Source organism: Mytilus californianus, unplaced genomic scaffold, assembly GCF_021869535.1.
Source record: "Mytilus californianus isolate M0D057914Y unplaced genomic scaffold, xbMytCali1.0.p SCAF_5, whole genome shotgun sequence".
Classification (NCBI taxonomy): domain Eukaryota; kingdom Metazoa; phylum Mollusca; class Bivalvia; order Mytilida; family Mytilidae; genus Mytilus; species Mytilus californianus.
The window spans coordinates 109,685,155-109,709,917 of record NW_026262701.1 but is presented as its reverse complement, the minus strand read 5'-3'; the positions used below and the strand labels follow the sequence as shown (position 1 = coordinate 109,709,917).

Sequence of the window (24,763 nt, the reverse complement as noted above, 5' to 3'; positions counted from 1 at the left end):
ATACACCGGGTAAATACCAAGGTGGCAATCAAATATGAACAGACAAAAATAATACACCGGGTAAATACCAAGGTGGCAATCAAATATGAACAGACAAAAATAATACACCGGGTAAATACCAAGGTGGCAATCAAAAATGAACAGAAAAAAAGAATACACCGGGTAAATACCAAGGTGGCAATCAAATATGAACCGACAAAAAGAATACACCGGGTAAATACCAAGGTGGCAATCAAATATGAAGACAAAAAAAAATACACTGGGTAAATACCAAGGTGGCAATTAAATATGATAGGACAAAAAGAATACACCGGGTAAATACCAAGGTGGCAATTAAATATGAACAGACAAAAAGAATACAAAGACATAAATAAGATACCGGTAAAGGACAAACAAACAAACAAGTGTTCACAAAATAATACCTCAAAACTTGAGATTGAGCACCAGGAAGACATCTTTTTTCAAAATATATTTTGGTGTTGTATTCATCCGAATAAATATTTTACCTAATGCTATTTATACTGATTGTTCATCTAACTAATTAAATATATATTAAAGGTGGCTCTAAAATGGCCAAAACGACCTCTGACCTTGGGGAGTATGTGGTCGAACCGTCGACCTGATGTCTCATTTAAAAGCATCTGTGACCTTTTAAAATGTTCGAAATCGACTTTTATAAATTTGCTTTAAGTGACATGTGACCTGAAGCCCTTTTTGAACGTGACCAGTTGACCTAAGGGAGGTACCCCCACTAGTGGCCCAGATAGGATAGTAAATTTGTAGATTTTAATGTTCGTCAACACCTACATTCATCCATAATACTAGGAGTGGCTTTAAGGTGTGTGGGGTACCCCTAAAAAAATCGGGATTATATATTTTTTTGGCAAAAAAAAATGTACTAAAAGGTTTTTCATTTGTGTACTCGGCGACATTCTTACGGTTCCGTAAAATCCTTGATCCGTCCGTTATAAGCCTTTTTATTTTATCAAATTAATTATACGGAAATATATTCAGGGCGGTTTGATTAAACATATATTAGTTTAGATTATCCTTATCTCGATTGGGACATCACCGAATAATCACATTTCATGTATGTTTCATAAGAATCCGCATTTATGATTGGCTGATAACAACCGATATGCATTCCAAAATAAGATTTTATATCCAAATAAAATTTAACACTCCGGACAGCACGTGACTTCTGTGACTCCTGTGACCATGTGACAACAATCCATAAAACAAACAAAAATCTTGAATAACTAGTAATTTCACGGTTGTAGCATAAAATGTTATTTTAAGAACTGAATGCTTCTTTTTGTCATTTTAAAGGGTTGCAAAATCGTTGATCGTGTGCACATTTTTATTACGAATCGCTAACCGATACAATTTCAACATTTCTCAGAACATTTTTGCACACAAAACAAGTTCTAAGTACCAATCGAAATGTGTTTTCTAATCATCACTTGTATATAACTGCCATTAGTGTTACCATGGAACAGACAGCATTTTTTTTTGTCCTTGTATATTTTAACCTTTACTGTTTAGTCCATTTTGTTTATATACTTATGACGTGGCTTGGTACTTATACATCCCGCCATTGTGTTATTGTGATATGGTCAATTTTGAATTTTTGTCTTTCATTTTTGCTTATGTACTTTGTCATTTTGCCATTTTGTGTTTCTTTGTTGAGACAGTTATTCGTTTTTATAGTGATTAAGATTGTATTACAATGTTGACTGCTGTACCCCAAATGTTGACATTTTTACCCAATGTCTGTTTGTTTTGCTTTCACATTGTTGTCAATATAATGGAATTCAATGCGACTGTCATACAAGTGTGAGGCTTAGTTAGCTATAAAAACAGGTTTAATTCACCATTTTCTATATAAGGAAATGCCTGTACCAAGTCAGGAATATGACAGTTGTTATCCATTCGTTAGATGTTTTTGAGCTTTTTATTTTGCCATTTTATAAATGACTTTACGTTTCGAATTTCCCATGGAGTTCGGTATTTTTGTTGATTTACTTTTTATATAACTAAAGGAAAAACAAAAATGTTATGTAGCAGAAAAATAAACGAAAGTTCTTTTCCTAACCACCAAACTGAATAACAATACTACTACTGATTAACTTTAAATGTCTTACCAATCACTTAGCACTCTAATATTGCACGAAACCTTTGATTTTTAACCTCTACGACATTATCATCTAAAACAACACATACGGGTAAATCGTCTTCAGACTGGCATGAAAAATCAATTAAGTATTATGAAAATAAATGGTAAAACATGAAAAAAATATAACACTTTTTTCCATCGTTGCCATCGAATGTTTAATTATGTATGAAATGTTTAATGATTTCAAATATCAAATTGTGATATATGTGTCCGATTTAATTAACTAGTAATCATTTGTCAATCGATTTATGAATTTCGAATAGCAGTATACTACTGTTGCCTTTATTTGTCCATATTATACTCTTTCTAAATTAATATAGTCAAGTATTGGTGTCATAAATATTGTTGACACGATGAATTCTTTGCTAATTGAAGCTTTTAATACGTATGATACGATGACAAAATAGAACAAGGACTTCTGGGTTGGATGTTTAAATTTGGAGTTTCTGGTTACAAATCCAGAAAAGTTCGAAATCAATTATATTATCAATAAAGTAAAATGTGTTAACATATTGATAAACAAAAATATTCAGTGATAAAGGAAAATCTTTGAACTCTGCCAGTTTAGAACATATGAAACATTCAAAGATAACTTTGCTTTTAAACCCTATCTCCTCATCGGTAATAGGAAAAAGAAAAGGGTCGATACTTGGGTCAGGGAGTCGAAGACCGCATATGTAAAATAGATGTGAAGGATGAGCTCCACTTTGTATTTAAATGCAAAGGCTATAGTGAAGAGTGAGATAGATACTCTAATGAATTATTAAAAAGATTTATTTTATTTTTACATTTGTTGGAAAAGAATAAATCAATAAGGTTGATTTCAACAGAGGACACATCTGTAATCATGAATACATACCTTACCCTTTTTAAATTGTATAAAAAGAAAACAGAAATATTGGAAACAATATCAAACATATATATAGATAGTTTTTTGGTCTGGGGTGGATGGTTGTCTCATTGGCAATCATTCCACATCTAATTTTTATCAAACATCAGGATTTATTATGATCGCAGTGTGACCCTGATAAATAAATTACATCATCTGTATTGTTATTAACACAATTGTAGTTATTTTCATATTGTGTGATCTGACATGTTTATATTTTGTTTCTTTTTATCATTATTTGTCATTTCATTCTAACTTATCATTGTTAATCAAAAATCATAATTTTGTTTAATGTATTTATTTTGTTTTGTTATGAATAATTACTACGTTATCAACTGTTTGCCATAATTGGCTCAATAAGATATCTTGTATCTTGTATCTATGGACTAAGGTCATACTATTGATGTTTTTTCGTAAGACGGTTTTGTGTTGTTGACTTGTGGTCTCGCTCTTTTTGATGATCATTCGATTTCTTCTTTTTTATTTGTTACCTTGATTTGTCTCTTCCTAATAGTTTTACGAGATATGAACATCAGTAAACTACTGTCGCCTTTATCATATCATTATACTTTTCATATTTTTATATATAAGCTCTCTAAAATGAAATAATCGAAAAAATATATCAACATGGGTTGTAAAAGTTGTAATGTAATGATTAAAGTGGTTGTAAATGCTGTGTTAACTGAATGTTTTATTCATATGCATCAATATGATGATTTATAAAAATTTTAATAATTACCTGATGTCACAAATAGTATGCAAAACACATACATAAAGCATGGCAATACATTAAACATTGTCAACCTGTAAAATTAAATGTCTGACAATAAACACACAGATACCAGACTCACAATCTTGCACGCCAGAAGTGCGTTTCGTCTACTAAAGATTCATCAGTGACGCTCGAATATATAAAATTAAACAAGCAAAATAAATACGAGGTTCAACAGCTTCGAGGAACAAACAATCTGATGTTATATTAACATTATTAGCGTGACTCATTCCCCCTTTGTTTTCCATAAATATCAGATGTTTCTTGACAGTCAAAGGCCAGCAGATTAAATCTGATTAAATTTATAATCAGTGTCAGAACTTTTATTATGAATAAAATTGTTTTTAGATATCTTAACGTAGCAGGTTTGTGAATGGGCTACCTCAAAAAATTTAATGAAATTTTGCAAGCAATGAAAGTATGCGGAAGTATGCGGAACTGCATAGCAATGTCAAAATGTTGTAAAGGTAATTTTGATGATTTTCGATGAAATGAAAAATGAATACTATATACTTTTTGTCGAATATATGATATGCCTCACCTTTAGAATTATAAACGATACCTTCAACTTTTTTCATATATTCAAATGCAGTTCCATATGCTGTGGTTGCTTGCAAAAGGTTTTGTAAAATCCATGATATAGCCCATACACCAACATGTTACATTTAGCATGTTTCCTAACATTGTTTAGAAAAACATCCAAGATCCATGTAGTTGTTGGTATAACCATATGGTCTTCAATGAAATTACGAAATCATTATTGTTCCGAAGATAGTAGAAATGTGTCAGAACATGAGTTTTTTAAAAGAAAGGCGGAAGATGATAAGAAACATTCATTCAAATTCATTAGTCGATAACAAACTGACACCGCCATGGCAAAAAAAACGAAACACCACCAAAAGACAAATTATTTTACACATAACACACCATAGAAAACTAAGAACTGAGCAACACGAACCCCATCAAAAACAAGGGGATGATATCAGGATCTCAAGAATGGTAAGCATGTTATTACTCAGAGAAATAATTTTATTTGAAGCACGGCTATTTTATCAGCAATATTAGGGATACAGATGCACAAGTGATTGGAACCTTTCTGTTTGCCTGCGCATCACAAGTGCAGCGCAATATCCTTACATCAGTTATTATATCTGAATAAAAAGACACTTATAACATAAACAGTACAAAATATACCTGATCCTACGAAAGTATGAGCATAAAAAAGTACGTAGGATTGGAAATGGCTTTCCAGCTGGAAGTCCTTATTTGGGAGTTATCCTAATACAGCAACATATAGGCTTATGGATCAGACGGCAATACACAGTGCACACATAGGATGTTAGAAACTGTCCAAAAGTTTGGTTCAGTATTGATTCTCGCTTTATATTTCCACAAATAAGGTACCAAGGGGACATTCAAATTTCATAAGTAGAGATATACGAACAAATTGGAGTCCTTTAACCTCATCTTCTGCCAGCTATGTATAGAAAAAGGGAGTTTTCTTTAAGAATGACACTGTCGTGCCACTTCCATACTTTGTTTGATTATTTGTGTACATGCTCTACATCGAAAGATATATGATTATTGCTTTGCCTAATTTCTGTTTCCTCTGTAATCTATTAATTATTTATAATATACATACCTTTTTCCTGAAGTTGTGTTTCTATTTTTTGGATTATGTAATCCTTAAACTTAGTGGAAATAATTATTGGGGTCGACAAAAATTTTCACAAAACAAAATGTTCGGATTATGTCTCTTTGACACATTCTCCGTTTCCAAAGATCAACTGAAGGTAAAGAAAAACTAAGTCATCATCTAAATTGCCATTGTTTGCAAACAAAAATATATGCCATTTTGTTTTTCTTTGTTGAAATATTTGTTTGTTTTCATAGTGATTAAGATTATTACACAATGTTGACTGTTGTACCCCTATTTTTTATATTTGTACCTACTATATCTGTTTGTTCACATATTGTTGTCAATATAAAGACTGTCATACAAGTGAAAGGTTTAGCTAGCTATAAAACCATGTTTAATCCACATTTTTCTACATTAGGAAATACCTTTACCAAGTCAGTAATACGACAGTTGTTTTCCATTTGTTTGATGTGTTTGAGCTTTTGATTTTGCCATTTGATATGGGACTTTCCGATTTGAATTTTCCTTGGAGTTCGGTGTTTTTGTTATTTTACTTTTTTTCAAACACTGGCAAGTTCTCAAATACTCATATACTATCAGACATATCGTGTTTTAGAGGGCGATTTCTATGTTATTGTGTTTTCTCATCTGTTTCCGTCATACCATCTTAGTAGTTAACTGTTAGCACTATAAATAAATAAATATATATATATATAGCCTTCCAAATACCGTTTCGATTCCTCACATCACTGAAGAGACATTAATTGTCGAAATCCGGATATGGTGTACAATTTTTGCACCTCATGTTTGCGGTATACCATCTTTTCTGCGAGTTTATTGTTTTCTGTTGTTTGGTATTAAATTATATTAAGATCCAGTTTGTTACATCTTGTGATACGTTTATTTGGCAATCGCCATGGCAGTCAGCAGGGTTTAAGAACATCAGTTGTTCGACCTGTTAGTCAAATGCGTTTTGTTACAATATACTTTTTCACTTTTTGGTCTTTTGGAAAATGTTGTTTGTGCTGTATTTACACCCCTCTACCAAGAAATTTGTTTTGCATGCACACGTATAAAAATTGCGGTTTTTATCCAACGCAATCATAGGTTTGAACGTTGTTTTCAATTTAGACTTATATAGATATAAGAAGATGTGGTATGAGTGCCAATGAGACAACTCTCCATTCAAGTCAAAATTTGTAAAAGTAAACCATTATAGGTCACAGTACGGTCTTCAACACAGAGCCTTGACTCACACCGAACAGTAAGCTATAAAGGGCCCCAAAAAATTACTAGTGTAAAACCATTCAAACGGGAAAACCAACGGTCTAATCTATATAAAAAACGAGAAACGAGAAACACTTATGAACCACATCAACAAACGACAACTACTGAACATCAGATTCCTGACTTAGGACAGGTGCAAACAAATGCAGCGGGTTTAAACGTTTTAATGGTACCAAACCTTCACCCCTTTTCTGAAACAATAGTGTAACGTCACAACATAGAAAGACACACTATAAAATATCAACTGAAATAGCTTAACTCAATCAAAGGACATATTAACACCATTGAACATACACTGAACAAATAAATTTGACCTATGACACAATGTAAATACAAAATATATAAACTAAGGGAAGAATAATAAAAGTAACATGTTATATCGGTAAGAAATGTTAAACAATTAAAGAAAAACAATATGCTTATATATATATATATATATATACAGTCAGCAGGATTTAAGAACATTTGTTGTTCGACCTGTTAGTCAAATGCGTTTTGTTAAAATATGCTTTTTCACTTTTTTGATCTTTTGATCTATTTAGAGTAATTATGAGGATAATATGTGTTTTCAGCCGTGTATCACCTTCACTGGTGATCCAATGGATTGATCTGTCATATAGTTGTCAATTGTTTAGACGTACGTATTATATAATGTATCAAATAAAGAATAAGGTAAACGCATAATATAAAATATATTTTCAACATTATTGAATGTCAATGAAATTGAATGCACACACATCGTTACAATGTTTAATGATCGAGACACATCACAAGGGTTAAATTTTTTTCTTATTCTAAAACATACTTTGGTTTTCTACATTAAGTGACGTCTAGTTATGATTGACGATAAATTCCCTCAGAAATTTTCTCGTTGTACTAATTGACAATTTGAAATCACTACTGTTAAAGAAAAATGGTTGTTCATTTTTGCCTTTATGTAAACTACAATAGATAAAGTGAAACTTGAAACAGCAAATATAATCACCCAGAGAAGATCGGCAAGTCATTTCAGTTCCACTCCCCTTCCCCTTGATTGGCTGGATACGATACAATTTAACTCCTGCTCGCACTAACTTTTTAATTGAGGTTAAGGTAAACATCAAAGGTAGACAACACTATTAACAGATTTAATTTTGAGGTGAATAAACGGGCTTTGACGATAGACAAGTATAAACTTTAGTAGACTAATTGTTAACGAATTAAACAGGGACTGTTGTGCAACAATCTATCTAGGTTATTAAATCATCTATACAGCGTACTGAGTTATCGGCGAGATTGAAGAATACTTTCTCTAAAATGAATTACTAATTAAAATAAAAACTGGAAACAAAAAATGAGTAAAGAAAAGCTGAAGATTCGCCGAACTATCAGAATGAAATGTAAAACAGATTTAACGATTTAATAATGATCCCATTACATGGCTGCAAACACCTGATGATAAATCAGTGCAATTATCTGTCGCTAGACGCTTTTTAATTCTACATATTTTTCTTAGAATTTGTACAATTGAAGTTATCGTTTAATTGGGTTGTAATATTCAGCTGAATGTTTCTTTACCATCATTAACCTTTTATTTCAGACTACAACAAATTGAATTTAATTTACAAAATGTATTCTTAAACTCTCGTTTAAAAAATGAAATATCTATAAAGAGCAAGTCTTGCTGAGACAATTAACCACTAATGACTAAAAACTATATAGGTCACTAAATTGATTTAATGACTGATCACTTCCTTTACGTCCAGTGACAAATATGTCAAGCATTTTTAGAAAGAAATTCAAATTGGATGGCCCGGGAACAAACATTAAAAAATAAGATACTTAAGATGGCTCGTTGGAAAGAGACATTATAAGTATAAAGTTACACCATGATCCATATCTCAAGGTAAGTTATTACGAACCCATTTTTTTCCACGATAGATGAATGTAAAAAACCAAAATTAAAAGACTATTACGGCGATCTGTAAGAAAAATCAGATATGTACTTATTTTATAGTTGAATTACCGTTTTGCAGATGTGTTATATGTATGAAATCCCACTCTAATATCGTCTGATTTTCAACTGGAGAAGTTAACCCAATGTACATTTTTTTCTTAAAAATTGTAATTGATGGTTTTAGCTTTTCTTTTTCTTTTTTAAATCTAATTGGAACCCCTTAAATTAGGGGGGTGTCTAATTAGTTATGCCGGATTGATTTTTTATACATTTTGGTACCACAAATTAAAAAACCTACACCGGGTAAATAAGATCGGGGTACAATAATTAAACAAATGAGATCTTTGGTGATCTAATATCAACTCAGTGTCATTTGCCAAGTCAAACACTTAGCAATAACATTCATATGCACCAGAATGGTATACAAACACGGTACTATATTGTTTTTATTGTAAAAAAGCTGGATGTAAAAATGAATGATCTCAACGTTAATGAGTTTAAAGATGAACTCATCATAGATACCGGGATTAAAATTATGAATGCCGGATGCACGTTTCGTCTACAAAAGATTTACTGGTTATGAAACCTGACTTTTTCGCAAATATTGTTGCAGGTTTCACCGCTATAGTTCGTACGCTTTCAGCTGGTGGAAGTTATGCATTCGAACAGCTTTTCCTCTTGCATGTAATGATTTCGATAGTATACATTTGTTGCCCGATTCATTATAAAAATTATGTATTTCCTTGTTATAATTGTTAAAATTGTCTCTTGAACAAACCCCACGTCGCATATCGCCATATACAGTAAAGGATAACACCTTATGAAATTTTGCTTTTGCGTTTTATATCTTTTCAGATGCCTTCTGCTGTAGCTGATCAAAGTGTGTTAACCAAATTTTCTTTAAATGACTTTATACAATGTCGAATGATTCCATTTGATTGGTACGAAAGTATAAGGTAGTGACTTATCGAAAAAGATCATAATTATTCTTTTGCTGTCTTTTCTTGTGTCTGTATTTTAACACTCACTGAATTAAGTATGGAGCTTTGTCAATTGGACGATAAACATAGGAAGTTAATGAAGATTTACACTTTATTTCGATTTTTTTTTAATTTTTCGTGTGCCTAAGATTTGATCTTTTGCAGTAGTTCCTCACCTTTCTTTCTCAGCAAATTTACAATTTCAATATGCCTATTGATTATAGCATAATGCAATGGATTATATCCTTCTAAGCATAAAATATCCATACTTTTAACATCATTCACATATCCTAATATAAGTCTTACTATATCAATATTGCCTTGTATGCAAGCTACATGTAAAGGAGTAAGCATTGATATTGATGATCGTGTTTCTATTTCAACGGATCCTGTATATTTCAGCAGTAATGAAACGATGGGATATAAATTTCTTTTACAAGCAATATACAACGCTGTGATGTTATCATTGTTTGCCAAACAAACTTCGGGTTTAGCTTGAAGAAGTAGTTCAACTACCTTTATATTCGCAATCATGCAGGCATTGTGCAATGGCGTATTACCAGAAATATTTCTGATATTGATATTGATCGCATCTTTTTTCAATAATATCTGAACGATTTCTACATATCCTTTGATAGATGCAATATGGAGGGGAGTGTCATTTTGGGTATTGGTATTATTGATTTCAGCGTTGTTTTTCAGTAACACTGCTACAACTTCAGTATGATTATTCTCACACGCAGCATGGAGGGGTGTTGTTCTATCTTTATTTGGTTTATTGATATCTGCATTGTATTTTATTAAAACGTCAATCACGTCGGAATGTCCTTCTTTCGATGAGATGAATATTGGCGTTTGCATTGATGTATCCCATTTATTGACATTCGCATTATTGCTTAGTAATAATTTGGCTATTTTTTTATGGCCCTCTGAACATGTTAGATATAGTGGAGTTCTACCATCATCATCACTTTTATTCAAGTTCGCTTTGTATTGTACAATAGTTTGAACAAGCTGATAATTTCCATTCAAACATGCCATTTGTAAAGGCGTAGAATTGTTGTCGCCATCGTCAACATCTACATCTTTTCTAAGCAAAAGTTGGGCTATTTCTATATTACTATTTTTGCAGGCATAATACAGCGGAGTTGCTTTACCTTTCATTTTTTTCTTGACTAAACCATCAAATTTCAAGAGTAGATCGACCATATCAGCATTGGATTGTATACATGCTAAATGGAGGGGAGTAATTCCTCTTTTGTCACTTTGAGTGCTTATGGCCTTGTGGTCAAGTAATAATTTTGCTAGTCTTATATTATCACTTTGACATGCCATATAAAGTGCAGTCATGCCATTTATATCACGAATTTCAACTTCAATATCTCTCCAGTTTAATAAGGTTTCAGTCAACTCTTGATGCCCGGAAGAACAGGCTACGTGGAGAGGAACCAAATCGTTTTGAAAATGTTCATTAACACTTGGACCATTTTGCAAATTTAAAATTTCTTCGACTATATTTGTTCTTCCATATAGACAAGCTAAGAAAAAAGGAACGCAATTATCTTGGTCAGTTAAACTTAGCAAAGCATTATTTTTAAGTAAAACTCTTACAATTTCTAATTGACCTTTTTGACAGCTGAGATGTAGAGGCGTTGAGCCTTTATTGTTTGGTAGGTTAACGATGCTCTGATTGATTGAGACAAGTCGTTCTACTATATTGGTGTGCCCTTTTATGCAGGCTATGTGAATAGGTGCATTGCCATCACCATTTTTCTTATCAAGCCGTACTTCATTTTCGAGAAGCAATTCTACAAGTTCGCAATGTCCCATTTCACATGCTATAGACAGAGGTGTTTCGTGATCATTGTCTTCAGCATTTTTGTCACTGCCAGTCTGCAGAAGAATTGAACAGATTGCTTTGTTTCCAAAATAACAAGAAATATGAAGTGGTGAAAACCTATTAAGATTACATTTATTTCTGTCTGCCCGATTAAACACTAAAATTTCTACTATTTCAGTTTTCCCATAGAAACAGGCTAAATATAACGGAGTTGCTCCTGTGTTTGTAATTCTATTAATGTCCGCGCGTTTTGTGAGTAACAAATTGACAATATTTGTATTTTTCATCGTGCAGGCGACGTGTAGTGGAGTCCATCCATGTATATCATCTTTGTTAATATAATCGGAGTCTAATGTTTTTTCTAATATACTGACAACTTTTTTTTCGTTTCCTTCTCTACAGGCCTTATGAAGTTCGTCTTCTCTTTCTGGTATTCTATAGTCTTTTGCGTTGTGACGCTGTAGCAGGTTAATAAGAGTTGCATTATGGCTTTTCAGCGCTACAGATAATGGAGTTTTTTTTAATTTATCCTCGATATCTACGTTGGCGTTACATTTGATCAATAACTTAGCAATGTGAATTATACCCGACTTGCAGACCATCAATAGACACGTTTCGCCTTTGTTATTTCTAAGGTCAATATTTGCTTTAAGCTTCAGCAAAAGCTCGACCATATCTGCATTTCCAGAATTACATGCAATATGCAGCGGTGTCATTCCTTCATTGTTATATATATTTACAGAAATATCATTTTGAAAGCCATTTGAATCATAACATAAAAGTTTAACTATATCAGTATTATCAAAACATTTTTTGCATGCTATGAATAACGCCGTTTCACCATCGGAGTTGCGAGTATTCAACTTAGATAGTGGCATAAGTTTCTCAACTATTTCCTTTTGATTGTAATGACAAGCTGTGTGTAAAGGTGTTGTTCCATCTACATCGTTATGATTGACAGCACAATTTTGTGTCAGTAAATAGTTCACAATATTTAATTGTCCTCGGCGACAAGCTAAATGTAACGGAATTTCTCCCCTGTAATTGCACTGGTTGATTGCAGCATGGCGTTCACAAAAACGTTTGGCAAGTTCAATAAGACCATGTTCACACACATAATGTAATGGATTGTTTCCATATGTATCGCAATGATTTATCGTTGCATTTGTTTCTAACAAAAGCTCGACAATCCCATAGTGTCTATTAAGACATGATACATGCAATGGAGTCAAACTTTGAATATTTCCTTGATTAACAATTGCATCATTTTCTATCAATATCTGACATATACTTTCAAATCCCATCTTGCAAGCGTCATATAAGGGTGTATGACCTTCTACGTCTACCTGGTTTATCAGTGCACCTTTCTTCAGTAAGAGATAACACATACGTTTATTATCTGAAATGCATGACACATGTAAAGGTGTGCGGCCTTGTTTATTTCCTTGATTCACAGACGCTCCTTTGGACGTTAGATATTCGACAATATTTTCGAAACCGTTTGTGCATGCTTTGAAAAGTGCTGTTTCTCCAAACACATCTTCTGTTTCGATTTCTGCAGCATTCTGTATTAGGAAATCAATCATCGTTTGGTCATCATTTTCGCTAGCTAAATGTAAAGAAATAATTCTTTCTCCTCCAACTGTATTAACAAGAGCGTCATGATCCAATAACAATTGAACGATCGCTGTGCTGTGAGCTAATACTGCAGCGTGAAGAGGTGTAAATCCATTTATTGTGTCTCTATTGACAGAAGCGCCAAACTTAAGAAGTAATTCTACCAAACCGATATGACCTTTCTGGCTTGCGATGAACAAAGGTGTACTCCCTGTACCAGTGCCGTAATCGACTTCCGCATTATTTTGCAGTAATGTGGAAGCTATTACCTCGTTGCCTATTTCACATGCAAGGTAAAGAGGTGTTGCTCCACTGCTTATTGTATTATTCAAAGTTTTACAATTTCTTTTCAGTATTAACTCAACTATACCCGTTAGTCCTTTAAAGCAAGCAATGTGTAATGCACTCCAACTATATTTATTTTCACAGTTAATATCGGCGTTTTTGTCTAGCAACTCCCTCACTATAGGCATATGTCCGTTGTAACAACTCAACATAAGAGGAGTCACATTATAACAGTCTTTGGCATTGATCAAACTTCCATTCTTCAAGAGAAGTTTTACTATTAAATTTTTACCATAACAAGCTGCGTAGTGTAATGGAGTTCTCCCTGTATTATCTAATGATTTTATCAGCGAAGCTTCTTTTTCAAGAAAAAATTGTGTCAGGTCGTAATAACCATGCGCTGCAACAACATGCAATGCTGTTGATCCATCGTTTGAAGTCTTTTGGAGACTTATCTCATTATTCTTCAAATGAGTGATTAACTTTACTCTGTAATCTTTTATCTGTGTTTGGTTGCTTCCTAGTACATCCCAGTTCATTCCCGCTCTTAAATCCCTCATAGTTCTTGCAAAGAATGCGTCTTCAAATTCTACTGGTATTGATAAGATTTCATTACTATGGATTGTTTTAAGGGATTCTAAACGTAGTTTACTGCTAATGAAAGAAGAATTTCCGTGTTCTATGATACATTTGATAAATTTCATTCCTATCTGTTGTGAAGCTACATCAAAAATTTTGTCATGAATAAATGAAAAGCACGACTCTTTTTTAATATAGCAGTGATTGTTTAGAATTTCCCAAATTTTCTGTTGGGACGGAGGATAATCCATGCGATGGGGGTATAGATCCTGCATTATTCTTGTATAATTATCGTATGTCAGTGACGCATCTAGTTTATTATTAAATATTATTAGAAGTGCAAGAGCTAAATACGATTCATCTGATTCCTTCATTAAATTTATCTCCCCAAATGGAATTGGATGTGACGCATCGTCAAACCATAGTGAGCAAAGTAAAGGGAAAATTTGATATTTTTCAATTTGTGCATCTTCTGGCACTTTTTGCGTTGGAAGATAAAGTTTCGCTATTTCCTTTTTCTCCATCAATGATAAACCTTGCATTTCATAAATACTGCAGTTTGAAATAATTCCTTCTAAACCTCTTTCTTTGACGCTTTTATAAATATCTGACCTACAAGTTAAGATAATCTTTGTTTTCGTTTTTTCCATAAATGTATCATGTATATTATTCATACTATTTAGCCAACAGTTAATCCGATAGGAATCAAAAGAAGTTACTCCAAAAACGTCATCTAAGACGAATACTTGTTTTTGCTCATTGTTAATAACAGAAGTTATGTCAGCACATGTTGAAACAGGAATGAGATCATATCCTTGTTTATCTTCCAAATTCAACGCAATATGAAATGCTATAGTTGATTTTCCTGACCCCGAGAGGCCAGATATCAATATAATTTGATTACCTGATACGAGGTTTTCAATCGCTTTGGTATCCTCTGAATAGTAGAATTTCTTTAACTTTTTTTTCCACTCATTCTTTTTAGGTCTTCCTTTTTCTGAAAATAAAGCGTTTTAATCATATCAAAACATGATTTAATAAATTTACCTTGCATAAACATAAATCAGTGTTAGAAAAAGAAGCTCTATTTTGATTATACGGCTTCTCTGTTCCTGACGTCAGAAGTTGTATCCAATACAGCATGAATGATGAATGAAGCATTTTAATTGTATTTAGTTGCTTTCTGAACATAAAGGTCAGGTTATGATATTCTTGCCATTTTTTAAAAATCATAATCATATTTATTCATGCATAGTTTGTCAAGTGTATGTCTTGAATCTTACCCATTTTATACCCTAAAGGACACAAAAATGCACTAACTGTCGTATACATATAAATAAATGTCACTGATGACAGTTTCTGGAATGCAGCACAACCAAATTATTCCCTTTTAAACCCCTCTTATTTGGATCCTTCAAAATACCCCAGAATGAACTCTAAGGCACATCTACTTTTAATTTCCCGCGAAAAGTTCATTTGTAACCAAGAAGAAGAAGAAAGATGATGATGTTAATGTTAATGATATGGATGATCTAACAGACCCGATTAAGAATTTAAAACAAATTCTGATATTGCATAATTTCCTTCGACACTGACATGATTTATAACATATCTTTCAAAATCCCGGTTGGAATATTAGTACTATGAAGAAATTTCCAAATCTTTCAAGCCAAGTTGCTAATAGATTAATTTGGCTATCATTTTTAGGTCCCTTTCGGTCATATAGCTTCTAACGTTTCTACGTTTTTATACATTCCTATGTTTCAAATACGTTTGAGTGTACCTGATGATAAGTGTTCCGGCCGCACAAAATTTAAAAAGTGTTATTTTAATTTGGAATTCGATACTATGATATGTAAATAGCGCTTAGACTGTGTTCAACGAAATAGTTTTATAGACAATATAAACAATAACACGGCTTGAATTCACATTTTACTTTTAAAACATGTAATTATTATTTACAATCCACGTTTGCTGATAGAGAATTTGCTGTAGGATGATAATGTTTAACATACTGTTCCTGGAATCTATTGATGTTTGAAATAGATCAGGCAGTTTTGATATAATATGAAGAGAGGCAAAAGATCAAAGTCGAAAATTAACTGACAACGTCATGGCAATAAAAGAAGAAGAAAAAACAAATACAAACAGCCGTATACTAAACACACCATAAAAAACATAACACTGAGCAACACGAACCCCAATTAAAACTGTTGGTGATCTCAGGTGCTCCAACAGGGTAAGCAAATCCTGCTCTACATGTGGCACCCGTCGTGTTGTTCATGTAAGTACACAACCAGCGATAAGTCTAATTCGGTAGGTCACATTCGGGGAAAGGGAGGACGGGATTGTGGTTAAGACGATTGGAACTTATCCGTGGTCATCAGTGAAACTTATATTCCATAATGGTGAACCAACTCGTGATGGTGTCCGTAAAATTTTCGAAGGTATCATTTGACCTTAACCACTTGGAACTCTTGGCTTGATAGCTTTCATGTGAGCAGCCGTTCTCTATCAAAGAAATGATAGATATATGAACTCCATATGCAAGCGCTGCTGGAATGTTGCTACATAAAATTGGAAAGATGACAATTGGGAAACTGAAGTCATCTAATTTGTTGTAAAGTTTTGTTCTCAACCGACCCTCATTGTCAATTTCTAGATATTAGTCAAAATATGCAGCAGACTTAACTGTATCTGTTTCATCCTTTATTTCAAGCTCGTTGAGATAGATGCGTTCAATATAGTCACCAAACTTTGAATTATTTTGTGAGAGGACATCATCTATATATATATACGAAAGCTTATTTTTATCAGCTATAGTTATAGGAGGGGATAAGGTGTCTGCGCAATGCTAGGCGGTGTTGTCGTAGAAGTCAGAAATAAAAAGTACAGGTTCCAGACCCGCTCGGGGAGGAAGCAAAGAAACAGATCTACTCTAACATCGTTAGGTTGATTTTCTAGGCACTTTATACATATTCTAACGCCTGGTATTTCTTAATCATAAGAAATCCGATGGACAAGGTATAATTTGCAGTTGTCACTACACATAGGCAGACATATACGTATATTAATTTACAGTGACTGAATGCTTCTAAAAATAGATTAGAATCATGTAATTATACTGAAGAGATGAGAAGATGATCATTTCTGTACACTAAAAAGAATACTTCGTGTATTGTATCAGATATCCTTGTTTAATTCCTACGAGAAGGTAACACCTCCCGAAACGAAAGCTGAATTTTATCATCTATAGTTAGGGGAGGGGATAAGGTGTCTGCTCAATGCTAGGTGGTGTTGTCGTAGAAGTTAGAAATAACAAGTACATGTTCCAGTCCCGCTCGGGGAGGAAGCAAAGAAACAGATCTACTCTAACATCGTAAGGTTGATTTTCTGGGCACTTTATATATATATATATATATATATATATATATATATTGGAAAGTAAAGTTAAAGGATAATGCAAGCGCCTGTATGAAGTCATCCTCATATGAACTAAGGAATACGTCAACAAGAAGAGGAGCACAGTTTGTTCCCATGGGAATGCCGATTGTTTGTTGAAACAAAGCGTTATCCATACGTGAAGAATATGTTGTCAATAAAAAAGATCAAGTATCTTGATAATGTCATTTTCAGAGAATTTGTTGTTAAATCAGAGTTATTTTTTTACAAAGTGCGATTTATCCCTCCCTATGATAAGATACATGTATCTACGTTGGCTATGATTTTTTATAAAACAAAGCAGGTTCAACTCCTACACTTGTTTATTTAGTTTGGAATATGTGTAAAATGCAGAAAAGTCAAATGTAACACTATTGCAAGATGAAGGGCTATTCGATGGTATCTACTCAAACAGATCTTGGTGAAATTACTTATATTATACGGAACTAACACATCATACATGTACATCATATACACTTGATAATTCTTAAATTCTTAAATTATTGTCAAGACAGCAAGCTTTCTATAAATCTTTATTTTGGCTGGTTTCATAATAAGAAATATATATCACATTCCTCATTTCCATTCTCAATTGTATCCTTTGTACATATGATTATGATTGAAATTTGGCAAATCATCATTTAACTATACTAATGAACAATTTCGTAGGCTGTATGAATTATTTCCATTTTATAAAAGCAATAAAATATTTTTTTCTCATATATTAAAACTCTACAAAAATAAGTGTCCATCAAATTTCTAGGTTGTGTACAGATATGAATCATGGTTTATAACTTCATTAATGATCTTTCTAAATTATATTCATTATACAACATTATATCACATCGTTACCTTATTACGAGTGTGCTAAAAGAAATCAAGAATCTATGGTCGTATGTGAAGGGACATTTTCTTATCAAAGAACTTTATTTATGTAATCTTGTCAATTATTTAGTCAGGTTTTTGTTATCTTATGCCTTTATTGTATTATTTGATAGATGTAGATGGTTTTGCTACATTTTTACAAAAAGGGAAATTTGGTCCCAATGTTGCTGTTGTTGTTATTTATACAGCTCGTAATTAAGGAAAGATCAATAAAATTGAGAATGGAAATGGGGAATGTGTCAAAGAGACAACAACCCGACCATAGAGCAGACAACAGCCGAAGGCCACCAATGGGTCTTCAATGCAGCGAGAAACTCCCGCACCGGAGCGTCCTTCAGCTGGCCCCTAAACAAATATATATGTAAACTAGTTCAGTGATAATGGACGTCATACTAAACTCCAAATTATACACAAGAAACTAAAATTAAAAATGATACAAGACTAACAAAGGCCAGAGGCTCCTGACTTGAGACAGGCGCAAAAATGCGGCGGGGTTAAACATGTTTTTTGAGATCTTGTTGACTTATTAGTCCTTTGAAGAAACCTTATGCTATAGCATAACTTAGAAGCTTAAATCAATATTTCTTTCCAGTTATTAATATTTACGGCCGTTCTTTTAAAGTTTATTGTTCATATTGCACAAGGTCATGCTTTTACACTGAGTGTTTAAAGATGGGTTTTTTTACAACACGTAATATGTTAAAGATGTTCTGACAGTTATACCAGTCTTCGGTACCTTAGGTTATTTGAAATATGAAAATTGACATTTTCTTATATTCGGTAGTTGCGTGGACATTTAGATCTGAACTTTGTGTGTGTTTTTGTTTTGGTAGCTTTTATGTTAAACCGATTTGATGAGTCAAGCCCTTTCTGGTTGTCTTAAACCATGTGATCTTATATGAGCTGTTTCAATACTGTCCAATAATTGGGAAATGGTTGAGCTATCACAGACATGTTAATACCATTCCTTGGTTGTCGTTGGTTATTGCCTTCCATAATTGTTTTTGTTAATAATTTCAGTGTTCATGATTCGTGTTGTTTTCTCTTTTGAATTGTTTCCCCATTTAGTTTTCCTATGGACTTTTATACGTGGAGCAGCTTACTAAACGGTATGAGTTGTGACATTGTTGAAGACACTATGGTGACCTGTGGTGTTAGGTGGACACCTAACTATTGGCACGGTGACCTGAATTGTTCGTGGAACGTAACTATTGGCACGTTGACCGGTGGTGTTAGGTGGACACCTTACTATTGGCACGTTGAACTGTGGTGTAAGGTGGACACCTAACTATTGACACGGTGACCTGTGGTGTTAGGTGGACACCTTACTATTGGCACGTTGACCTGTGGTGTTAGGTGGACACCTTACTATTGGCACGTTGAACTGTGGTGTTAGGTGGACACCTTACTATTGGCACGTTGACCTGTGGTGTTAGGTGGACACCTTACTATTGGCACGTTGACCTGTGGTGTTAGGTGGACACCTTACTATTGGCACGTTGACCTGTGGTGTTAGGTGGACACCTTACTATTGGCACATTGACCTGTGGTGTTAGGTGGACACCTTACTAATGGCACGTTGAACTGTGGTGTTAGGTGGACACCTTACTATTGGCACGTTGACCTGTGGTGTTAGGTGGACAACTTACTATTGGCACGTTGAACTGTGGTGTTAGGTGGACACCTTACTATTGGCACGTTGACCTGTGGTGTTAGGTGGACACCTTACTAATGGCACGTTGAACTGTGGTGTTAGGTGGACACCTTACTATTGGCACGTTGACCTGTGGTGTTAGGTGGACAACTTACTATTGGCACGTTGAACTGTGGTGTTAGGTGGACAACTTACTATTGGCACGTTGACCTGTGGTGTTAGGTGGACACCTTACTATTGGCACGTTGAACTGTGGTGTTAGGTGGACACCTTACTATTGGCACGGTGACCTGTGGTGTTAGGTGGACACCTTACTATTGGCACGTTGACCTGTGGTGTTAGGTGGACACCTTACTATTGGCACGTTGACCTGTGGTAGTAGGTTGAAACCTAACCATTGGCACGCTGACCTGTGGTGTTCGTGAAACCAACTATTGGCACTGTGATCTGTGGTGTTAGGTGGACACCTAACTATTGGCACGGTGACCTGTGGTGTTAGGTGGACACCTTACTATTGGCACGTTGACCTGTGGTGTTAGGTGGACACCTTACTATTGGCACGTTGACCTGTGGTGTTAGGTGGACACCTTACTATTGGCACGTTGACCTGTGGTGTTAGGTGGACACCTTACTAATGGCACGTTGAACTGTGGTGTTAGGTGGACACCTTACTATTGGCACGTTGACCTGTGGTGTTAGGTGGACAACTTACTATTGGCACGTTGAACTGTGGTGTTAGGTGGACACCTTACTATTGGCACGTTGACCTGTGGTGTTAGGTGGACACCTTACTATTGGCACGTTGACCTGTGGTGTTAGGTGGACACCTTACTATTGGCACGTTGACCTGTGGTGTTAGGTGGACACCTTACTATTGGCACGTTGACCTGTGGTGTTAGGTGGACACCTTACTAATGGCACGTTGAACTGTGGTGTTAGGTGGACACCTTACTATTGGCACGTTGACCTGTGGTGTTAGGTGGACAACTTACTATTGGCACGTTGAACTGTGGTGTTAGGTGGACAACTTACTATTGGCACGTTGACCTGTGGTGTTAGGTGGACACCTTACTATTGGCACGTTGAACTGTGGTGTTAGGTGGACACCTTACTATTGGCACGGTGACCTGTGGTGTTAGGTGGACACCTTACTATTGGCACGTTGAACTGTGGTGTTAGGTGGACAACTTACTATTGGCACGTTGACCTGTGGTGTTAGGTGGACACCTTACTATTGGCACGTTGACCTGTGGTAGTAGGTTGAAACCTAACCATTGGCACGCTGACCTGTGGTGTTCGTGAAACCAACTATTGGCACTGTGATCTGTGGTGTTAGGTGGAACCTAACTATTGGCACGGTGACCTATAGTGTTAGGTGGACACCTAACTATTGGCACGGTGACCTGTATTGTTCGTGGAACGTAACTATTGGCACGTTGACCTGTGGTGTTAGGTGGACACCTTACTATTGGCACGTTGAACTGTGGTGTTAGGTGGACACCTTACTAATGGCACGGTGACCTGTGGTGTTAGGTGGACACCTTACTAATGGCACGTTGAACTGTGGTGTTAGGTGGACACCTTACTATTGGCACGTTGAACGGTGGTGTTAGGTGGTCAACTTACTATTGGCACGTTGACCTGTGGTGTTAGGTGGACAACTTACTATTGGCACGTTGACCTGTGGTGTTAGGTGGACACCTTACTATTGGCACGTTGACCTGTGGTAGTAGGTTGAAACCTAACCATTGGCACGCTGACCTGTGGTGTTCGTGAAACCAACTATTGGCACTGTGATCTGTGGCGTTAGGTGGACACCTAACTATTGGATCGGTGACCTGTATTGTTCGTGGAACGTAATTATTGGCACGTTGACCTGTGGTGTTAGGTGGACACCTTACTATTGGCACGTTGAACTGTGGTATTAGGTGGACACCTAACTATTGGCACGGTGACCTGTGGTGTTAGGTGGACACCTTACTATTGGCACGTTGACCTGTGGTGTTAGGTGGACACCTTACTATTGGCACGTTGAACTGTGGTGTTAGGTGGAACCTAACTATTGGCACGGTGACCTATAATATTAGGTGGACACCTAACTATTGGCACGGTGACCTGTGCTGTTAAGTGGAAACCTTACTATTGGCATTAGTATCTTTATTTAATATTGACTGCGATTTACTTACATTAAATAAAGCCATTATTCGGTTAATCTGATTTACTTTATTCATTGGAACTTTTATTCGGTTTAAATCTACCATATATTTTTCAAGTACGAATATAATGAACATTACCTTCTGACACTTGTCTTATGAACATCATGGACGTTACTTGTTTTTGCAATAGTTCATATAGAGTTGGATCAGCTCTTAAACGTTCAACAAACTCTTCAGCTAAAATGTGGTCGCAGTCAGATTTTAAACTTGGTTCTAACAAACATATATTCTAAAATAAAGGAGAAACTTGTTTTGTCGTTCGTTTATATTTCATTAAGGTGTATTATCTGCATATTATTTAAAATCTGTTTTAACTTACTGTAATAGTTTTGGTAAGGATCAGATATTATGACAGCTGTAAAGACATTTGGACGTCTTTTGGCTTTTTTGGTTGTTTTGGAAACTGTTTGATTAGTCTATACACAATATCTCTTTTATTCATATAATATTCATATTGTCTACAAGGTTTGAAAGCTTTACTTATATTAAAGGTTTATTCTACCTAAATTTCATTTTTTATCAAAGGAGTGGCTAGTAAACACTATTAACTAAATTTAGATGTTTAACTAATACCTCTACAATGTCGTGTACGAGATTTGAGTATTCTTTCTCTGTCACAGAACCATTGCTAGTGTGCGAATATTTATTTCTGTAGAACTTTACTCTGGAAATAGCTGCGCCTTCACTTTTATCATGAACTGAGGGTAATTCGTCACATATTCCAATCGTAGTCAAATGACGCAGAAGGAAAACCATTAATGTAATATCAAACTTTTCAGAATCAGGATCCGGTTCACCTGTTAAATGACAGACAAAAATATCAAAACACAAAAAACAGATGTCAACAAGGCAAGTAAATTGTTCAATGCTTTAGCCATTTTCAAGTTTAATCTAAATTGATGCTTAATAGGATTTACATTTATACATTGCAGTACTGCTGGAAGAATTTCGCAGTAAAAGTCATCACGATTTTATTTTCTTATGTCGTGAACCTTCCCCTTTTGTCTCTTTTTCACAAATTTGCGGTCGTTTAAATTCTATGAGTTTGTTTCTATTTGTCAATTTTTTTTCCTTTTCCTTACTTTCTTTTTTATTATTATTTCATATTTCAATGAAAGTTTAGCGTCGAGAATATTGGTACCTTTTCCCGTTCTCTTTAAGCATTGATAGAAAAAAAATCATTTAATAGGTTAGTATTTCCTAGTAATCTCAATTCCAATTTATACATGACTAATTAAAGTATATCCATAGCTTCAATGATATCTTTTAATAAAGAATTACCTTTATTTTTGAAAAAGGAGAGAAAAAAATTAAATAAAAAACAGAGGTACTTTCCTACTTGATTTTTTGTATATGTTTTCCTTTTATCGTTCAATAACGAAGGCAGTGAAAGCTATTTGAAATAACTGGTGTCCATTGATTTGGATTTTTCAAAATACATTTCCATACAACCTTTAGAACTGCATTTTAAAACGCCCAACAATCATTCTTAGAGGGTGAATCTGTTTTCTGATAAGTTCTGTAACAGTAATAACTTCAAGATTGCAATCTTAAAACTTGAAATTTAATTCATTCAACTCTTAAAAGTCCAGATTTATTTTTCCCGTTTTGAACTACTGTTATGTTGATGTTTAGGAAACTCTTTATTTCATAATAATATTTAAATTGAAAGTTTGTGTTTTATGGTATTGTTTTAATAATATCACTAACAATATATTTTATAAGAAAGTTTTCTTGAAAAAAAAATTATATATATGGATTAAACTGGCACGTGAGTCAAATGAGTTGTTATGTGTTATATGATAATGTTAATTTCATATGTCTCTGTGTTCGGACTTTCTAGAACAGTCAGATTTGGCAGAATGCGGATAATATTTGAATCTTAAAATTTTTTTAAATATCATAAAAAAAAAACCATTTAATTGCTAACATTGTTGGAAATGATAATATGATTGGTCATGTTAAGTTTGTTTAGACATAGTAGAGTGAAGGTCCAACAGATGTCCAATTATTTTCGAGAGGGAGGTTATTGCATCTAAGACTGAACATATGACAAAGTAATCTTATATCGCGTATTTGTTTTTGTAGTGGCATTTCCTGATATATGCACCAAAAAGTCGAAAGGTAAATAATCCCTTGACAAATTTGACGATTATATCAACATACTAATAGTATTACATTTTGGGAATCACGAACTTGAAAAAGTGGACGTTAAAAAGTTTTGATATATAGATGGATTTATAAAAAAATGGTTACATTCTGACAATGATAAAGAATCCACGATAAAAACTAAGAAGTCCTAATTGATGGCTTGATTAGGTTATTAATAATGCATATTGTAAGGTTTTTCTTGTCGTATAACACCCGTGGGTGGGGGTTATACGACAAGAAAAACCATAAAATAAGCATAATCTGATTATTTACCATATAAAAATATTAATATCTGCAAAAAATTTGCAGGATTTGCATCCTATTTTACCGACCACAATTAAGTGAGATATTCTTTTCTGATGCGTTCAAGTTTAAATACACCCTACGGCTCCAGAGTCAATGAAAATATATTTGTA

The 24,763-nt window shown here is 34.2% G+C and overlaps 1 protein-coding gene across 1 annotated transcript; it reads right to left on the bottom strand.

The window, feature by feature from the left end:
- Nucleotides 1-4,982: 4,982 nt before the first annotated feature.
- LOC127702865 (ankyrin repeat domain-containing protein 27-like) lies at nucleotides 4,983-12,823 on the bottom strand. The gene is made up of 4 exons (XM_052207169.1): nucleotides 12,754-12,823; nucleotides 12,119-12,306; nucleotides 11,819-11,977; nucleotides 4,983-4,988 (listed from the first exon to the last, which is right to left on the bottom strand). The coding sequence occupies exons 1-4, from the start codon at nucleotides 12,821-12,823 to the stop codon at nucleotides 4,983-4,985; spliced, it is 423 nt and encodes a 140-aa protein (XP_052063129.1).
- Between the last annotated feature and the right edge of the window lie 11,940 nt (nucleotides 12,824-24,763).